Below are 18,581 nucleotides of genomic sequence, written 5' to 3'. Positions count from 1 at the left end.
TGTGGGTGCAGGGCCACAGGTGACCAAGAAGTACAAGGTTACAATCATTAGGCAAACCTGCTGCTCAGTGGTGACTTCCTTGTTGCTTTCTGAGTACCAGTTGGCCAGAAACAGCAACCTTGAGGCTGATGCCAAGTAGAGCATCACAGGTATCTGCAGGGATCTGTCCTGTTGGACATCTTCATTAGTGATATGAAAGATGACTGTGCAGGTTGAGGGGACCACTGAATATGCTTAAGAGCAGAGCTGCCATCCAGAGTGGCAGACCAGTCTGGACAGACCAGAAGAATGAGCCAGAAAGAACCCCATGAAGTTCAGCAAGGACAAATGGCGAGTCCTGTGCCTGGGAAGCAAGAGCCTTCAAACACACATTCTGGGGGTGCTGTGCTGAGCAGCAGCTCTGTGGAAAAGGCCCTAGGGGCCCTTGGTGGGCTGCAAACCAGACACGAGTGTGCCCTGACAACAGAGGTGGTCACAGAATCACACAGAATCCCAAGGGTTGGAAAGGACCTCAGCAGCTCATCCAGTCCAACCCCCTGCAAGAGCAGGGTAACCTGGAGTACATCACACAGGAACTTGTCCTGGCGGGCCTTGAATATCTCCAATGTAGGAGACTCCACAAACCTCTGGGCAACCTGTTCCACTGCTCTGTCACTCTTACAGTAAAGTTCTTCCTGATGTTAACGTGGAACCTCCTGTGCTCCAGTTTACACCCATTGGTCAACAGCATCTTGAGCTGTGTGAACAGCAACAGAAAGTGGAATGAGAGAAGTGGTTATGGCCCTCTAGTCAGTACATCTGATGTCGTATCAAAGTGCTGCATCCAGTGCTGGGTTCCCTGAAACAAGGAATACACCAGCAGACTCAGAGGAGTTCAGTGAAGAGCCACCAAGATGGCCAGGGCTGGAGCATTTCCACTGTGATTGAGAGCAGAGGGAGTTGGGCTTGCTCAGCCTGCAGAAGGAATGACTTTGTGAGGACGACATAACAGTCTGTTACCTATGCAAGGCTATCAAGAAAACAATGCCAGGCTCATCACTGAGAGGCAGCAGGCAAATTTCAGACAGGTTTCAAGTTCATAAAATCATGCAATATTCTCAGTGGGAAGGGACCTGTGAGGATCATTGAGTCCAACTCTAGACTCCATATCGGGCAATCTAAACAACTCCTAGAGCAGTATGTTGAGCATCAAGCCTGGAATATACCAGTTCAAGGGAGGGCTTCAGTTTGTGTTGCATTATTACTGAAACCTGTTTTAAACACTAAAAATTCACCTTGTCTTGTATCCCACCCGCTCAGCCTTTCCCCACACCCAGGATGGAGGAGGGCCAGAACCAAGGGCCCTTTTCACTGCGCAAGGAACCAAACCTGCAACAGCCACCGGGACTTGTGCTGTCACACAATAACCAGGATGCACTTTTAGTCAGTTTATTAGTACAGCTATGAGGGAGAGCACAGGAGTGACAGACGCTGCCTGGATGAATTCTGCCCAAAGGGGGCAGTTATGAAGTTTATGTACCTTCAGGTTATGCAACCCTTTCTTCTCCAAACAGTGTCAGATACACAGGATATTGTAAATAAAAGCAGCATTCTTTAGATAAGGAGGCTGTAGCCACCACCCTCCAACAAGTAACTTGTTAATTAAACTGGCAGAAAAGATGTCTTATACTGCACTCACATGCACTTAAAACATCCCACCTTTCCCATCTGGAAGTGGAGGGGAACCAAAGCCCTTTTGGGCACAGGCTGAAACAGACACTGCCAGTTTGTTTCTCTGTATTTCTTTCACGCAGTCACCCCAGGCCAAGCCAAACCAAGCCAATAGCATGCAAAGCCTGAAGCAGAGAAATGCCAAAGTTTGGACAGAAGCTCCTTGGACAGTGCTGGTTTCACTGGAGAAGCCTCACATAATTTGCTGGAAAGAGGCCTATTTTGCCCCGGCATTGCCCCTGCCACCAGCCTTCATCTACCATCTCGATGTGTGTGATTATGTCATCAGCATCAAAATAAATCTCATCATCGCCATCTGCAAAGTTGTTCAGAAAAGATAGTCACAATGCAAAGATAACCCAGAAAGAACTGGATTTACATACCCCCATTCCCAAGAGAAGAATATAGAACAAGCATTCTGATAACCCACAGATCCACCTCACCTGACCCCCATCAAACAGCACAGATAAATCAGAGAAGGAGCAAGACTTCCCATGTGAAAGGTGAAGCTTCCCTGTTCCCAAGTGAGGTCCCATTCTGCTTTCCAAGAGGAAGAAATTTAAACCACACACATCTAAATCACCACTGCTGATGGTGTAAGCCACCACCTCCCTGCCTCACCATGCCAGCCAGCTCCCAGTGCCTCTACCCACAGCCTGGATGGCAGACCCACCTCCTTGGTAATCATAGAGAGCCACTGCACAGGTCCCAGGGTTCTCCACACCATAAACATTGTCCATTTCCCCTGCAGAAGACAGGATGGGCAGATGAGAAAGAAGCTGGAAGCAGCCATATAGGTCTGGTCAGTGCCACCCTCCATCCAGCTGTCAGCCTTTGGGTGAACAACATCCAACTACATCCTATCAACAGGGAGAGGTTTCCCATGGCTCAAAACATGGTAGGACTTCCCTTCCTTCTGCAAGGAGAGAGGTGGGGTCCTGATGCTTCATGTTCCTCGCCCAGGAAAAAGGCTGGACATTAACTCCAACCTCTCCATTTACCATCTCCACTACCAGCGAAGCTGCAACAGAAACATCAACAGCAGCCCATGCAGTTTGCTTACGTCCCTGGAGGAAGACCACCCTGCACTCCTCACGTGCAGGAGACACCACCAGATCAGGTCTAATGAGCACCAGCCATGTGAGCACTAGGCAGAATTGAGAGGGCACCCCCAGGGCTCACTGCAGCACCACAAGTTACTTGCCAGGAGTCACTGCCAAGAAGCAGTGCACCAAGAGAGTCAGTCCAGGTCAGCTTCTTTAGAGCTCTCTGGTCCTCCTGCCTGACCACTGCTCCAGCAGAGATACTTGCTGCCTGGCCCAGCACCCCGTGCAGCATCATCATGGGCTGCTACCCCAGCCACAGGAGACTTCAGGATACAAATTCCCTCTGGAGTCTGTCCCATATATACAGTGTAGTTAGCAGATAGACAAAAGCTTCCCCAGATATGGGCTCTTCCATTAGTACTCACCAACAAGCTGCTGGCTCTGGCTGGGCTCCTCAGGAAGGATGTTCTCATAGTCCTCATCTCCATCTCCTCCGTAGTCATAGATGGCATTCTTTCCCAAGGGGGCTGGCAGCTCCTCATAGTCAGCACCTCCACTGGTACTGTCACAGTAGTCAGAGGGCTCTGGCAGCTCCTCATAGTCTTCACCAGCACCCAAACTTTCACTGTAGATTGGCTCATCCTGGCTGGGGTTCCTGCACAGTTCTTCACCCAGATCTGCTGGCCTTGGTGGCAAAGCAGGTGATGCTTCCTCATCCTTGTTTTTTGTCTCCTGCCATGAAATGAGAAAGTGACAGGGAGGTCACCTACAAAGCACCCACTGCAGGCAGCTCTCCCATGACTGCACAGCACCCAACACAAGGGAGCCTGCTCCACTGCAGGTGCTTTTAGTGCTATCATTACACAAATGGAGCACCATCCTCTGGACAATAAGGTCCGTGCTAAACTGGTGCCTGGGATTGATGTGAAGACCATCATGGCCCATGTGTTTGAACCTCTCTCACACACTTAGCTGCAGCTCACTGCACTGCCACTGCACTGACCCAGAGCTTGTCTCACAGTGTAAGATGCTGTGAAGCCATGACCCATCACCATCCCAACATTTTCCCCCTCACTCCTCCCAAAGCCTCTCCCATGCTGCAGCTGCACCCCATTTCTTCCTGCAGAGGTTCCCATAAAGCACAACCCCTCTGCCTGCTCCCCTTCCTGCCCTCCCTCACCTGCCTTGCCACCTCTTCTTGTGACACAGCTCTGTCTTGCTCAGCACTCCTGGGCACCCCTGTTGGCACAGTGGCGGAGGCTGCGTCTGTGTGATCCTTCTCTCTTTGTGGGACTTCCTGATGGAGAAAAGTCATAAGATCCTCTCAATCCCTTTGAATGAAATCCAGAGCAATGTCCACTCCCAACAGAGCAGCTCAGAAAGTTCTCCTCAGCTGAAATCTGTTCCAGCCCTAGGGACTGGACACCAGCAGGCCTGTAATCACCATGGGGTCAGCAGCAAGTACGCTCAAGGAGAGAACTTATCAGGGAGTGCCTTACTGGTGAAACCTTATCTGTGCACTGCATGCAGAAACAGCACAGGGTAGGAGGAGGTCTTCTAACCGTGAAGCTTTGGGTGCAATCTCCAGTTTGTAAAACCCTGAATGCAGACTGCCGGGATGGTGATACTGGGATGTGGGACTGAAGGAGCCTGGGACAAAGCACAGGAGGTTATGTCTGGGTGCAGACACATTCTGATCTGTGCTGAAAGGAGAAATCCATTGACTGTTGTGAAGCTCAGCAGCAGTTCCTGGCAGTTACAGGGAAGCAATTTAGGCAAGAGATTACTGTAAAGAGATGAGGTTAAAAGGATATGGAGCTGCATGGCCCTGAGGAGAAGTCTGCTTTGCAAACCTGGAAGGAAGGTTGCATGGAGGCCTCATAGCAACCTTCCAACATCTGAAGGGGGCCTATAAGGATGCTGGAGAGGGACTCTTAATCAGAGATTGTAGTGATAGACAAGGGGTAATGGGTTCAAACTTAAATAGGGGAAGTTCAGGTTAGATATAAAGCAGAAGCTGTTCCCTGTGAGGGTGCTGAGGTGCTGGCACAGGTGCCCAGAGAAGCTGTGGCTGCCCCATCCCTGGCAGTGTTCAAGGCCAGGTTGGACGAGCCTTGGGCAACACGGTCTAGGGTGAGGCGTCCCTGTCCATGGCAGGGGGTTGGAACTGGATGATCTGAAGGTCCTTTCCAACCCAACCCACTGTATAATTGTGGTTCTGTGACATGTCAGGATGGCCATGGCTCACCTTCCACCGAGCTGCCAGGCACTCCCGACCGTGCCGCCTCCCCCGGTCCCCCTCTGCCTGCCTCCTCTCCTCCTCTGCTGTCTTAGCCATGTTCTCAAATCGTGACCGCAGGCTGCTGGTGCCACTGGAAGCTCCTGTGGAGAAGGCAGCAGATGAAGTCTGCTCAGTGACTCCCATCTACAACCCAAGCATCCAGGAGAAACTCAGACCTCTGCTCTCCCAGAGCAACCTTCAGTTCAGCCACCCTCTCCTGCACCTTAACACAGGTCAAACCCACATCTCATCACAACACGTGCCTGCCAGTGTGCTGCCACAGAGGTACCGTGAGGCCCATCCACAGCTTCCCACCAAGCACAGGACTGGTACTCAGCTGTCTCACCTGCCTCCAGGGGTCTCGTGTTCTCATAGCAGGAGGTGGGAGCAGCCATCTCACTGAAGCCAGCAGCACTCTGCAAGAGGAAGTGTCCAGCAGGTCAGGCAGGGATAGTGCTCAGTTGCTCTGCTGGATTTGGTTACTGGTGTCTGCAGGCTTTGTTCCCAGCTCTGGACAACTGCCACGGCCCTGAGGAGGCTGCTGGCTGTATCCTGCTCTGGGGCTGCCTGTTGCCCTCCAGCCACAGCCAAGGGCTGCTCCTGTTGCAGTGGGAGGCACTCAGGAGGGCTGAAAACGCTGTGTGGAGCCAAATGGAGGAGGCTGCCCACTGGCAAGACAAGTGCTGCTCAGAACAGCAAGGGATGGGCATTCAAGGCACAAATGCACACTAGAAACACCACAAAGAGCTGAGCAGATGCCTGGCAGTCTACCACTCCCTGAGGTCCAGGGCCCCAATGTCCCTGTTCCCTGCACTCCCAGTGGTATGAAGCATGGAAGCACTTCCATGTTGGATGCAGAGCTGCAGCTGCCTAACCACGAGAAACGTGTCACTTCAGCGAGCTGCTGCCTGCAGTATGTGCATTACAGAGGCACGGGCTGGAAAACATACAAGTGAAAACCTGTGTGAACACCTGAGATACCACTGGCTTCATGAGGTGTGAAGAGATGCCTAAACCGGTAATAGCATCGATGGGGTGTTTGCAGCAAAAAGAAAGTGTGATAGAGAGGCTTAATCTACTTTAATGAGAATACTATTTAATACAAAAAGGAAAGTGCAGGTAGGATGCAGCTTTCAGACTAATACAACCACATTCAGGGTTCTACCTGCAGGTGTCACCAGGGGGGTGGTTGGCAAGCTCCTGCCAACCTCATCCCTGGTTTAGTTAAGGTTTGCAGGCAGATGACTACACCCTGGACTGATATAGCAAGCTGAACAGACCGTAAGAAACTCCTGGACAGACAGAAAAGCCTGGAGAAGGTAACAAAGGAGAAACTGATGAGTTACAGCCAACACCACAAGGAACGGCCAGATTTCACCAGTAGTTAAGAGAGGGTGCTATGGAGCCAGTCACTCACACACAAAGCTGCACTAGCTGGTGAGTAGTACAAGAGGATAAAGAGCCAGACACTGGAGAGGCCATGGATCTATGTAAGGTTCAGAAGAGACTGGGCAGGTCTGCATGCTGAGGGACCAAAGATTCAAGCCAGCTTCTGGGAAGCCTCGTTTATGTCTGGGTGTGACAGCTGCTAACAAACCTTATGTAAGACAGCAAGAGGAATGGCAGCCTCAGCAGTACCACCTCGCGGAAGGTACTCCAAGGCAAGACCCACTCTGTGTGCGTACTGCTCCCTGCATGATCATCACCTGCCAGTCAGTGCTGGGGACACCAGATGGGCCTTCAGTCTGACCCAGCACCTCTCCTGTGTAAGACAGTTCCTCCCAGTGCAAGAGCCTGTGGCCTCTCAGACTTCTCAAAAGGCTGCACTCACAGAATTTCATCTCCAAGGAGCTACCTCAGCTCATCCTGACTGCATTGGTACTCATGGGGCCTGCAGGAGTGACAGCAAAGCAGCCAGAGAGAACACTTCCAGTATCTCATACAGTACTAGATATCCAAGAGGGGACAGCTTAGAAAGCTCTTTGTGGCTCTGCTATTAAAGCCTGCCCCAAAGCAGGTCTATGACTCTTCAGTCTGAGAGTTTAATGCTTCAAGAGCAGCAGACAGTGGAAAAAAAATCCTTCCTTGCATTATAGTGTCCCTGGGCTCACAAGGTGTCCATCTTCCTCTGCACTCTGGTATTCACCCTGGTCCAGGTCCCTCACCCCTGCAGCAGCTGTGCTCTGAGCACTGGGACCTCACTGCATCTGGGAAGCCTCTGCTCTTGCAGCAGTGCAATGAGCACTGATTAGCAGGAAGCAACTGCAGGCTGCAAGTATGCGGTCTTACCTTATCTACTCTGTCCTTCTGGACCCCGTAACGACCTCCAAATCCCTTGGCATAGTCTGTATGGAAAAATAATGAGGTATTGTATAATATTTTACATTTCGAGTGCACCTCTCACTTCAGTATGCTGTGACCAATGATACATGTTAGCTTTGTCTGCATCTTATCATATATGGAATTAAACATAATGCATGCAAAATGCTCTGGGCACTAGCTTGTAAGACTAATTCTTCATTTCCTTCAGCAAAGAGCACAGATGTTCAGTGCTGTACACTGGCAGATCTGTTTCCAAGGCACTGGGGTGAGAAGTCAGTCATGCCATTTACGTGCAATGTTGACTTGATCACTGAAGTTAAGCACGCAGTCAAGCCTTCCCTGGAAGCTGCACTGCCTTGTTCCCATGTGCTCATCTGCTCAATGAGCTTATGAACAGGAATGTACCTCCCAGGGAAAGCACAATATAGTCTGGGAAGCCTCATTCAGGGACTTGCACTTATCCGGTCATGCACCTACTCTGGCTGAGTTTACCCTTGTGCTTTGAGGATTCACAACATACTGTACACATTCAGTTTCCAGCAGCTAGGTCACTGTCAAGTACGGAGCACTAACTCTAGGTGTGTGTGTGCTCCAAGGCAATAGTGATGCTACCTCTGGCAGCAGTCCTACCTGTTTGGGACGGATGAGGCTGCACTTCCTCCTGATGGTCCCAGCCAAGGGCACTCTTGTCCTGACGATCTCTCTGGACCCCAAACTTCCCACCAAAGCCCACAGAATAGTCTTCAGCCACAGGGATCCAGGTCATGGCATGGGAGAGAACAGACAAGGGAGGGAAAGAGAAAAGTGGCAGCACTGTGAGTTGAGACTTTTCTCACAGGGGCAACAGTTTTCCCTTGCTAGGATTTAGAGAAAGACAAGGAGGAAGGTCAGACTCCCCACTGGTGGCTGCAGCAACAGCCCTTGCACTTCCCTGGGACATGTCACCTGCTATTAGCTCCTGGGTCTCCCCTGCACCCCTCCCTTGGTGACATACTGCCCAGATCCCTATGCCCATAGAAACCTGCTGCTCCTCTTTAGCTGCAACTTTTCCCAGCAGTCATGCCCCAGGTAATGGCTTTCCTCACCTGACTGAGCCCATTCATGCAGCAGATTGCAAACCCCAAGCAAAGCCCCACATTCCTGAGCTCAAGTACTGACATACCTGATGCACTGGGCCCCCCAGCTCACCTTTCTGAGAGTCGTGCTTCTCTGCCTGGCTCTTGTAGTCGAATCCCACCGCTGCTTTATCCACCTTATCCCTCTCCAAACCATAGCGGCCACCAAAACCCTTGGAGTAATCTGAGGAGTGAAATGATGCCCTGAGCACTGTGCTAATGAAGGGAGGGGGTAAAGATGGGGAGCAGCACTGGGGAGGAGCACCAGGGAGGAGGAAGACCAGCAGGGATGATGGAAAATGCTAGAAAAAGCAAGGAGTTTGGAGGGTGTAGAGTACATGGCAGGGAGCACCATGAAGGCCATTAAGGATGAGAGCCCAAGAGAATGGGTGCCCAGGGCAAGTGTGGGTGATGGCAGCAAGAGAGCCTGAGGGCTGTGGGCAGCAGGAGATACAGCAGGCTGAAAGGGCAAGGAAGGAAAGCAACATGGCAAGAGCAGAGAGGGTGGCAGTAGGAGCTCAGCCACTCAAGGACGCAAAGCCAGGACAAGATTTGGGCACTGACAGTCTGGGCATCCACCCACTAATGCATCACCAGAGTGAGGATGTCAGCCTGTGGTCTGCCAGTCTCTGAAAAGGTCTGTGCATAAGGATATTGAGCCCTTGAAAACACAAAAGATGGCAAAGTTTTGTTGTACAGCTTACATTTGCTATAATGAAATCTCAGCTTCTACAAGGAAACCACTGCCTGGAATCTGCAGCAAAGGCTGAAACCCATGGCTCTGCAGACTTGCTCCAGCGCTTCCCCCACATTGTCTCTATCACATAATGGTCGAGTGTGTCAGAGACAGCACATCCTCCTTACATATCACCCTTCCCATCTGCTAATCTAGTAATGTAGTAACTACTTCACCTGTGTTTACTTGCTCTCAGAGAACTACTTGTTATTATTGTCATAAGAAATTTCAGCCTCTATCCAAGCTTCTGGCTGCATAAAGACACCTTCCTCTCAGAAGACTGGTCTGCCAGCTCCGTATCAGACCGATACCCACCCCAACCCCAGCAGCGATCAGGGCCTCGGAGGTGACTCCCCTCAGTTTCTATACTGGACACAACATGCTGTGGTATGGAATACCCCTTTGCTAGTTTGGGTCAGGTGTCCTATCTCTGCTTCCTCCTGGCTTCCCATGCCTGTCTTCACTGGCAGAGCATGAGACTGGAAAAGCCCTTGATTGGAGTAAACCTTACTTAGCAACAACTAAAACATTGGTGCGTTATCAGCACTGTTCTCAGACTAAAGCCAAAAACACAGCTCTGCACCAACTACTAAGGAGAAAAATAACTCTTACTGCTGAACCCAGGACATACATACAGCTGCTTGTATGGACACGTCTAAGTTGGCTGAATCATCTCCACAACTGTGCACAGGTTTGGGGGCTTGAAGGCTTTTGTTCACATATCTATTGTGCCTTTTCTTATATGCCACTTTTTCAGAAACCACTTCTCATGTCCTAAAGTGCTTGGGTCCCTTCTGGAGCAGCTGCTCGGGACTTTCAGACAAAAGAAAGCATCATCCCTCCATCAGGAGTGCATGTGGGGGTGTCTTCCCTGCTCACTTATGACGTGGTTTCTGTCAAAGCAAAACTAGAGATAAGTGGAATATACAACAGAAGAGTGGTGACGGGATAGCAGGGAATGGGGCTGTAAGGGTGTCTGACTGGGAACAGGAATCTTAAACAAGTGACAGGACAGGAGTAACAAAGGAGACTGTGCCACAGCAGACAGCACGGGATATTGGGAGCAAAAGAGAAGCCTGGAAAAGCATCAAGGAGCCACGTGTGCCCATGGACTTGCCTTTCTGGGATGAGTGTTTCTCCACCTCACCTTTGTATTCAAACCCCAGTGCTGACTGGAACAAGAAGGGAAGGAACGTCAGTAGTCCTGTGGCTGAGCTGGGTCCCATCACCCTCCCTCAGGGGCCAGGCTGGGACCTTGGGACCCTGCTCCCTGTCTTGTGGTGGCTGCTCCTTGGCTGGTACAGGTCTCCTCAGCCTCTCACACCACCTCTGCTGTCCCTGTAGCAGTGTGCCCAGGAACAGGCCCTTGCAAGAGCCCATGCACTCCAGGGAAGAGGGCCACAATCCTGACCCCACAGGCAAGGTGCCTGGGCAGCATCTGATGCCAGGATGTGCACAGCAGGAGCACCACACTGCTGTCCCCATCCTGTCCTGCTACTGCCATCAGGGTGCATGGCACAGCTTGGGGCTTTGGAGATGCAAAACACCACAGTCCCTGAGACAAATGCAGTGATGCCTGGACAGGACAGTGCAAACATGTTCATGCACACTGGAGAGTTAATCACCACAGCTGCCCCACGATTTGTCCTAAATCACTGTCCTGCACACAGGAGGTGAGCTCCTTGCTGGACCTGCACCCACCAGCCCTCTGAAAGCTAGAGTCCCAATCCTAAAGGCAGGACTGGGTTTTAGGGGCAGCACTGAGCCCAGATCACTGCCCTGTCCAACACACCTTGTCAGCCCGGTCCCGCTGGACTCCATACTTCCCCCCAAAGCCTTGGGCTGCATCTATCTGCGAGGAGTGCTTCCCAACATCGGCAATGTACTCGTGGCCCACTGCACACTGAGAAGAGAGACAGCATGACATGAGCACCCATGGGCAGACTGGCAGGGTAGACAGAGACACAAGCACCACACAATTGCTCTGCCCCACTGCCGACGTGCTTGCAGCCACAATGTGACAGGTCTAAACTGATGTTTTGGTGCTGGTGGTGGCGATCCCTTCTGCCCAGCCTTTGTCAGTACCAGCTGTGCACTGAGACCTGTGCTGCAGCTTCAAAGGCAACCATCACATACAGCTGGCCCCACAGACAGCTCATCATGCACACCATGGAATTCTGAATACCTGTGCTCCCAAATGCCAGTGGAGTAGAGCCATGGACAATCACATGGGGAAACTGAGGCAGACACAGCTGAACACCCACAGGCAGCAGGGCTGGTGCCTGCTACCTGTCTGAGAATGAGGGTCAGCACATATGGCTGGGATAACTCTTTATGCCTAACACAGGGTCCCACTGCTACCTGCCAGAGGTGGCGTGGCCAGGAATTGCTCACGCTCCTCGGGAGAAGGGCCAGAGGCTGAATGATCGCAACCTCCTGGTGAGAGTGGATGAAGGCTGAGGAACTGCTCAACAAAAGCAGCCTCACTGCTCCAGCAGAAGGGTCTGAGCACGGCTGGTCCATTCCTGCCTCCTGGACATGTCTGTTTCTCACCCTGCCATCCTGGCATCATGCATTTAGTGTGAGGTGTGCCAGGGGGGTTGGAACTAGATGATCTTAAGGTCCTTTCCAACCATAACTATTCTATAATTCTATACCCACAGCAACCCCATATATCGAATGCTACTGCGATCTTATCACTTCACTTCTGAGAACAAGTAAGTATTACATGCTGAAAGGTATATGAAGAAGATTATGATTATCAGAAACATAAACCAGATCTTATGTGAGAACAGATAATACGAAGTAGAGCTTCTCCGTGGGGAGATACGACAGAGGTCTGCAGTGGAGAACATGAGGAGAGAATTACTACTCATTAGTTCTCCAATCACAAGTAGGGAAGTACCTAATTTCATTGTTATGCAGCAGGTTTGAAACAAGCCACAGAAAGTCCTTCACAGCTAAGGGGAGTGTTGCAAGGAAGTTTTAGAGACATTATACAAATGGGTTCAAACAGATCCTGGAGACAGATTATGGGCCAGCTAGACATGTGCAAATGTGCTCAGCCATGCCATTCTCTCCCTTCAGAAAACAAGGATGCTTTTTCCTTTATGAGAAGAAGACTTCCACTGGGGCCAAAGGAAGCCCTCTGTTACCTTATCCATTCGGTCCCTCTCTGTTCCAAATTTGCCCCCGTAACCATAGGAGGCCTTGGGGCCAGTCTCCAGCTCCTTCTTCTTGGCAACTTCATGTTCCTCTGACACCTTGTTCCTCAGCTGGTGGATGCTGGTGAGATAGAGTCAAGGTAAATCACTGTGGGATTGTGCAGACCCACGCAACCAGGTGGAGCATCCCAGTGCCACTGTACCAGACAGAGCCCAGCACAGGGCAGGATATAATGGTGCTGCCAGCTGCCACCGCATGCCCCCACACTGGGTCCCTCTGTGTGGGAGCCACACATACGCACTCACTGCACGGGGGCAGGGCATGCTGCTACTCTAGGGTTGGTGTAAGACCCAGAGCTGTATGCTCGGTGAGTGCATCCAGCCCCAGCCTGCAGACCCCACTCAAGGCTACACCTCACCTGCAACAGGAGACCACACTTCCCTGTCCCTGTGTGCTGCACTGGCCACACTGTGCGGGCGGTACTGGGATATGCAGGGAGCTGCTGGATAGGGTCTGGTTTGGCCACGGAAGGTACGGGAAGCCCTTGCCGTGGGGACAGCGCTGTCTGGGCATATGGAACAGTTCCCCTCTCAGCACACGGGCGGTCTCAGTTCTACTCTTGGTGCAGCGGGGCCAGGCCACGGCCGGGCTGTTCCCCGTACGAGGCTCCCAGAGCCGGGGCCCCTGCGCCGCTCCCCGGCCCTCCCCTTCGAGCACGGTCCCACCGTGCCGTGCCGCTCCGCGCCCGCACTCACTCGATGTGCTCGGCGCGGCCGGAGCCCTCGATGGTCTTCGCTCCCCAGCGCTGCTCCTTCTCGGAGATGTCGTTCTGCGGAGGAACCGCAGCCGTCAGCGGGTCCGCAGCACCGGGCTCCGGCCAGCGGGGCTGCACCTGGCTCCGGGCACGGCCCGCAGCACCGGGCTCCGGCCAGCGGGGCTGCGCCTGGCTCCGGGCACGGCCCGCAGTGCGGGGCTCCGGCCAGCGGGGCTGCACCTGGCTCCGGGCACGGCCCGCAGCACCGGGCTCCGGCCAGCGGGGCTGCGCCTGGCTCCAGGCACGGCCCGCGGAGCCGTGCGGCGCTGGCAGCGGGGCTGCGAGAGGCTCCATCCCTCCTGCTCGGGAGGAGCTAGAAACGAAACCGGGGTGGATGAATTGTGTGGGGAAATATGGGGAGAACACTGAGGCGAACGTTTCACTCAGGTCCGTTAGGTTCTGCCTCAGCTCTGTTCTGAGAGCACTTGTTTAGTCCACGTCTGGGGAGGTTTGGAGGTTTACTGGATGAAGCATCCGTAAAGGTAAAGCTAAACATGCACATAGACAAAATAAAATCTGAAACTAAGACAAAGTCTTCTTCTGTACAAGCATATTTTAGTGCCTCCACAAGTAGAAAAAATGAAATAACCCCAAAAGCACTGGGAGCATGGGGGGGGGGGGGGGGGGGGGGGGATGGTGTAATCATTAATGATTTGGAACTTGGAGGAGGGGACTTTTTCTTTTGTCCCAAACTAGAATTTCTTACTGGAAATAACCAAGCAAATCTGAACGTTGAAAACATCCAGCTCTTGTATAACAGAAGAGACTCCATCAATAAACTGCCTTGGAAAGGGAACCAGAATCTCAGGAGTGCTCAGAAGAGACCTGTGGCTCTAAAGCATGGCTGGTGCTCCTCAGCACAAAGAGGAGAAGGACTTGCTGTGCTCCTAAGAATTGAATGTTAATGTAGCAACTACAAAACTAAAGCATATAGAAAAAAAAATCCTAATTGTATCTGCTCAATGATAGTTCCAAAATATTTACCATTAAGGACAGAGTACTAAATATGGGATTATGTGCAATTATGTGCAAGAGTAGCAAATGTGCTTTGGCCAAAAAGCCAAAGTGTAAGTAACTTACTAGGAAAGAAATAGAGAATCAAATAGCAAAAGACAGTCATGACACCAAATGCATGAGGTTCCCACAGGCTGAGCCCTTCTATTCTTTTACCATCTCACCTAGAGAATTAGACTGGAAGAAAACAAGGTTATTTAGAGAGATGGAGCTCCATCTGCCCAAGGTGATGTAAATAGAGTAGGATTCTTTCATTTGGACAAAAGACAAATGAGGGCAATGCTGGAACCCTGTACAATTACAAACATCTTGGGAAAGAGAACATGTAAGTCTTCGCTATTTTTGTAACGCAAGTTGTGAGGACAACTTGGTGAAGTTACCAGGAGCAGGTTCAAAAGAAACTAAATATTTTATACTTGTGATACACTGATGTAGGGAGTTCTGGAGACCAAACATAGGTATAGGTCAGAAGTGGATTACCTGACCTGACATTAACAGCAAGGAGCTGTTGGGACTTGGCTGATCTGCACAGGCAGTGATGCTCCCACCATAGCCAAGCCCCAAGCCCCGGCCCAGCTGAGCAGCATGTGCCAGTGGACCCTTCACAGCACTGTGGATTACCACACCAAACACTCACCACGAAGTCAGGGTCAGTGTCCCAGTCGTCTCCCTGAGCCTCAACCTTCACTGACACGTCATGTCCCACGGCTGCTTTCCACATCTGCACAAGGAGGACATGGCATTACCCAGAGCCAGGACTGTGGACACTGCTGGCTCACAGCCATGGGAATGTCAGACCACAGGAATCATGACAGAGCTTGGCTGGAAAGGACCCCTTGCATCTGCCTTGCTAGTCTCAGTCCCTCACACAGTGCAAGGCACCCAAAAGAGTTACTTTTGAGCCCCAGAACCTCTTCCCTAAAACACTAAGTGAAAGCCACAGCCATCAGGCACACTGACTCCACAGTTCAAATGCACACCGTATTCTAATGCAAATCAGTACTAGTAAAGTACAGTTCCCTGCTTTAACCTCCTTCCTGCCACCCTGAGGCAATGCTTATTTACCTGAGGTTGGACTCCTCAAGTTTCTGTTTTCCAACCTTTTCCTCACCACCTAGTGTGCTAGAGAAGGTTCAGAGGAAAGGTGCGTGTGCTGTGGCAGTGCTGGTGCAGTGAGCTCTGGTGTTTATGTCTGTTGTGGGGTAAAAATGGGCTAAACTTCTAAAGTGTGCAGGGCGGAAAAGGCTGAAGCTGCTGTGCTGTGGCTTGTACAGGGTGTCCAGAGAAGCCTGGAGGAAGTGGTAGGCCCATGAAGAGGAAGTTAAGTACAAATAATGTGAAATCTAAAACTGCCACATTTCATTTTCAAGGTGACAGTGACAAAAACACGATGAAAAAGCACTTTCCAAACAACACAGTTCCTACAAAATGAGAAACAGAACATGAGATCGTTGGCTTGTCCCAGCACAACAGAGCCATCGTTCTCAGCAGAGCTCTCACATCCCACTGATGAGCTGAGGAGCTCTGTTGTTTATTGATGCTCAAAGCAGCTTTCCACTGGGGCAGAGACAAAGTTGGATCAGAATGAGAATGTGCAGCTAAGATGAGGCTGCTGAGCCCTATGTCACATCATTGCAAACATCACGTAAACCTGTGAACAAACCAACAGGAGGGAAGAGAAAAGCTTTGTGATGGATCTTCATTCAACAGCACACTTTTATTAAGTGCTTCTTGACACCACTAACTCCTGAATGCCACAACCATACAGTACAAACTAGCCCCAGGTGTCCAGGACAGTTGCTTTCTGTGGGAGAAAATGCTTATGCTGAACAAGTAAATCACCTTCCAGTTCAGCACAGTGCACTGCTCAGGTCAGTTGCAAGCTGCCCTTACCAACTGTCTAGAGAATCCACAGTGTAAGACCAGAGAGCAAAGATAACACAAACTAAAAGAGCACAGCAGAGCACAGCAGGTCTGCAGCATAACTGCTGTGCTTGTATGCACTGACACTAACCTTACGACAAACTGAATATAGTCAATTGCAAATAGAGGCAGATGAAGTAGGAAGGCTCATGTGGACAATACATAGCATGGTAAGACAGTGCCTTTAGTCTCCTTTTGCCCCTCAGTAACTTACTGGCATCTCTCCAAACACTTTGAAAGCTTGCATCTCATTTTTGTTGAGGATAACCCAAGAGCAGTATCCAGCTGGCACAGGGCTGGTCAACAGGGCAGCTCTTTGAGCAGCTAGCTCAGGTGCGGGTGCTTCAGGATTTTAAAGACAACTGTAAATGGGTCTTGAGCACCTCTTGTCCACAGGCAGCCACCATGCATCTTGGGAACCATGACAAACCTCAGGCTCTAATCACACACAAGGTTCCAGACACTCTACAATGATGAGTATCAGAGTAGCAGCTCAAACCTTTAGTTTGTTCATTCCATTTTTCCCCTGAAAGTACCCACTACAGCACAAATACAGGGCTGCCACAAACAATACAGCACAAATACAGGGCTGCTACACCCAATACAGTCCTGCTGCTTGATTGATTTAGAGGCATGTTTCTTCAGAGCCTCAAGCACAAGAGGAACAAGGATGACCAAAGAACAGACTGAGAAGCACAAGCTGAGCATGATCAGCTCACACGAGCTGCGTCAGGAAGGAAGCAATGCTCTTTGCCCACCAAAACCCTACGTTTTCTGCTGTTTCTCACTTTCCATTCTCAAACCCCACTCAGCTTTCTTACCTTGAAGGTGCCCCAGCTCCTGTGGGCAAATTTGCTGCTTTTTGCTCAGGCACCTGTTGGTAGCAACAGCTTTGGACTGTGGCTGACTCTGAGTTCCTGGTTTAGCTTCAGCTATCTTCACTTCCTGTGTCCCAGCCCCCAGTTCTGCTCAGTTATGAGCACCAAAACCTGCCCTGGTGGCTGTGATTCCCTTGCATGACGCCTGTGCTCTGCAGGGCTGACAAGGCATATACCAAGGATCCAAACTGCTGACTCTGTGCGTAGTGCTGGATGGGAAACAATCATATTTCTTAGTGTGCAAAACCAGATTGTGATTTCCATCTTCATCTCCTCCAGAAAACCATTCTGCCATAAGAGTACAAGAGAGTTAAAGGCTGAAACCCCTGGGCTTCACAGTTACAAGGAGATCCAAAGAAAGCAAGCTACTGCTTACAGAACATACGGAATTTGACTCAGTGCTTTAAAGCACAATTAAAAATATACAGACAGACTGACAGACAGACATATACACATACATGAAAGGTCTTCCAGGACCAGAAAAAAAACCACAACAAAAAATGAAGATTAAACTAGGAAGAGGGAAAGCAGGTAGTTAAAGAATCCTATGCACTTACAGATCAAACTCTTTGCTACAGTGCTTACTGATGGGAAGTGCACATTTGGAATGAGTAGCATGAATCACACTAGTTTGACACTAGATAAACATCTCAAAACAAAATAAGTTCATTTCTGAATGAGTTAAGCAAGAAAAGCTCCTGGAGGAGACATTTCTGCTTGACACAATGGCAAAATACACAGGGCTTAGAACAGAACAGAGTAGAATAGTTCAGTTGGAAGGGACCTACAGTGATCACCTAGTGCCTGACTAGTTCATGGCTGACCAATATTTAAAGCATTTTCCATATTAAAGACATTGTCCAAATGCCTTTTAAACACTGACAGGCTTTGCGCATCAACCACCTCTCCAGGAAGCCTCTTCCAGTGTGTGACCCTCTTGGTAAAGAAACGTTTCCCTATTTAATACTATACTGCACAATAGTGTTGTCTCTAAACTGGAGAGGCCTGGATTTGATGGATGGACCTTTTGGTGAATAAGGAATTGGCTGGATGGTCGCACTCAAAAAGAGCTAAGGTCAGTTGCTCAATGTCCACATAGTGTCCAGGGACAAGTAGTGTTCCACAGGGGTGAGTACTGGGACTGGTGCTGTTTAACATCCTTATCAGTGACATGGATAGTGGGATTGAGCACCCTCAGCAGGTTTGCTGATGACATGGAGCTGTGTGGTGCAGTGACGTGCTGGAGGGAAGGGATGGGATCCAGATGGACCTGGACAGGCTGGAGAGGTGGGACTGTGTGAACCTCATGGCATTCACCAAGTTCAAGGACAAGTGCAAAGTCCTGCACACGGCTAAGAACCACCCTGTCCCTCACCCCCCCTGTGCTGGGCTGCACCCCCAGAGCATGAGCAGCAGCTCAGGGAGGGGGTTCGCTCCCTCTGCTGTGCTCTGGGGAGACCCCCCCTCCCACAGTCCTGATCCAGCTGCGATAGATCCTCATTTCAGGGATCTCATGACCTGTTAAGTACTTCCATGTCTCGAGTCCATCACATTTTCTTGTCTTTGAAAGCAGACTG

At 50.7% G+C, this 18,581-nt stretch overlaps 1 protein-coding gene across 1 annotated transcript; it reads right to left on the bottom strand.

Moving 5' to 3' along the window:
• Positions 1–1,432: 1,432 nt before the first annotated feature.
• LOC101872818 (hematopoietic lineage cell-specific protein) lies at positions 1,433–17,082 on the bottom strand. The gene is made up of 15 exons (XM_031055045.2): positions 16,948–17,082; positions 14,841–14,924; positions 13,131–13,204; positions 12,366–12,495; positions 11,003–11,113; positions 10,328–10,382; positions 8,548–8,658; positions 7,990–8,100; positions 7,327–7,382; positions 5,384–5,453; positions 5,005–5,138; positions 3,937–4,053; positions 3,182–3,488; positions 2,384–2,455; positions 1,433–2,026 (listed from the first exon to the last, which is right to left on the bottom strand). The coding sequence occupies exons 2-15, from the start codon at positions 14,922–14,924 to the stop codon at positions 1,890–1,892; spliced, it is 1,569 nt and encodes a 522-aa protein (XP_030910905.2). The 5' UTR covers positions 16,948–17,082; the 3' UTR covers positions 1,433–1,889.
• Positions 17,083–18,581: the final 1,499 nt, after the last annotated feature.

Source organism: Melopsittacus undulatus, chromosome 5 (assembly GCF_012275295.1).
Source record: "Melopsittacus undulatus isolate bMelUnd1 chromosome 5, bMelUnd1.mat.Z, whole genome shotgun sequence".
Taxonomy (NCBI): domain Eukaryota; kingdom Metazoa; phylum Chordata; class Aves; order Psittaciformes; family Psittaculidae; genus Melopsittacus; species Melopsittacus undulatus.
The sequence above is the reverse complement of the archived record's forward strand: the minus strand, read 5'-3'. Positions and strand labels throughout refer to the sequence as shown.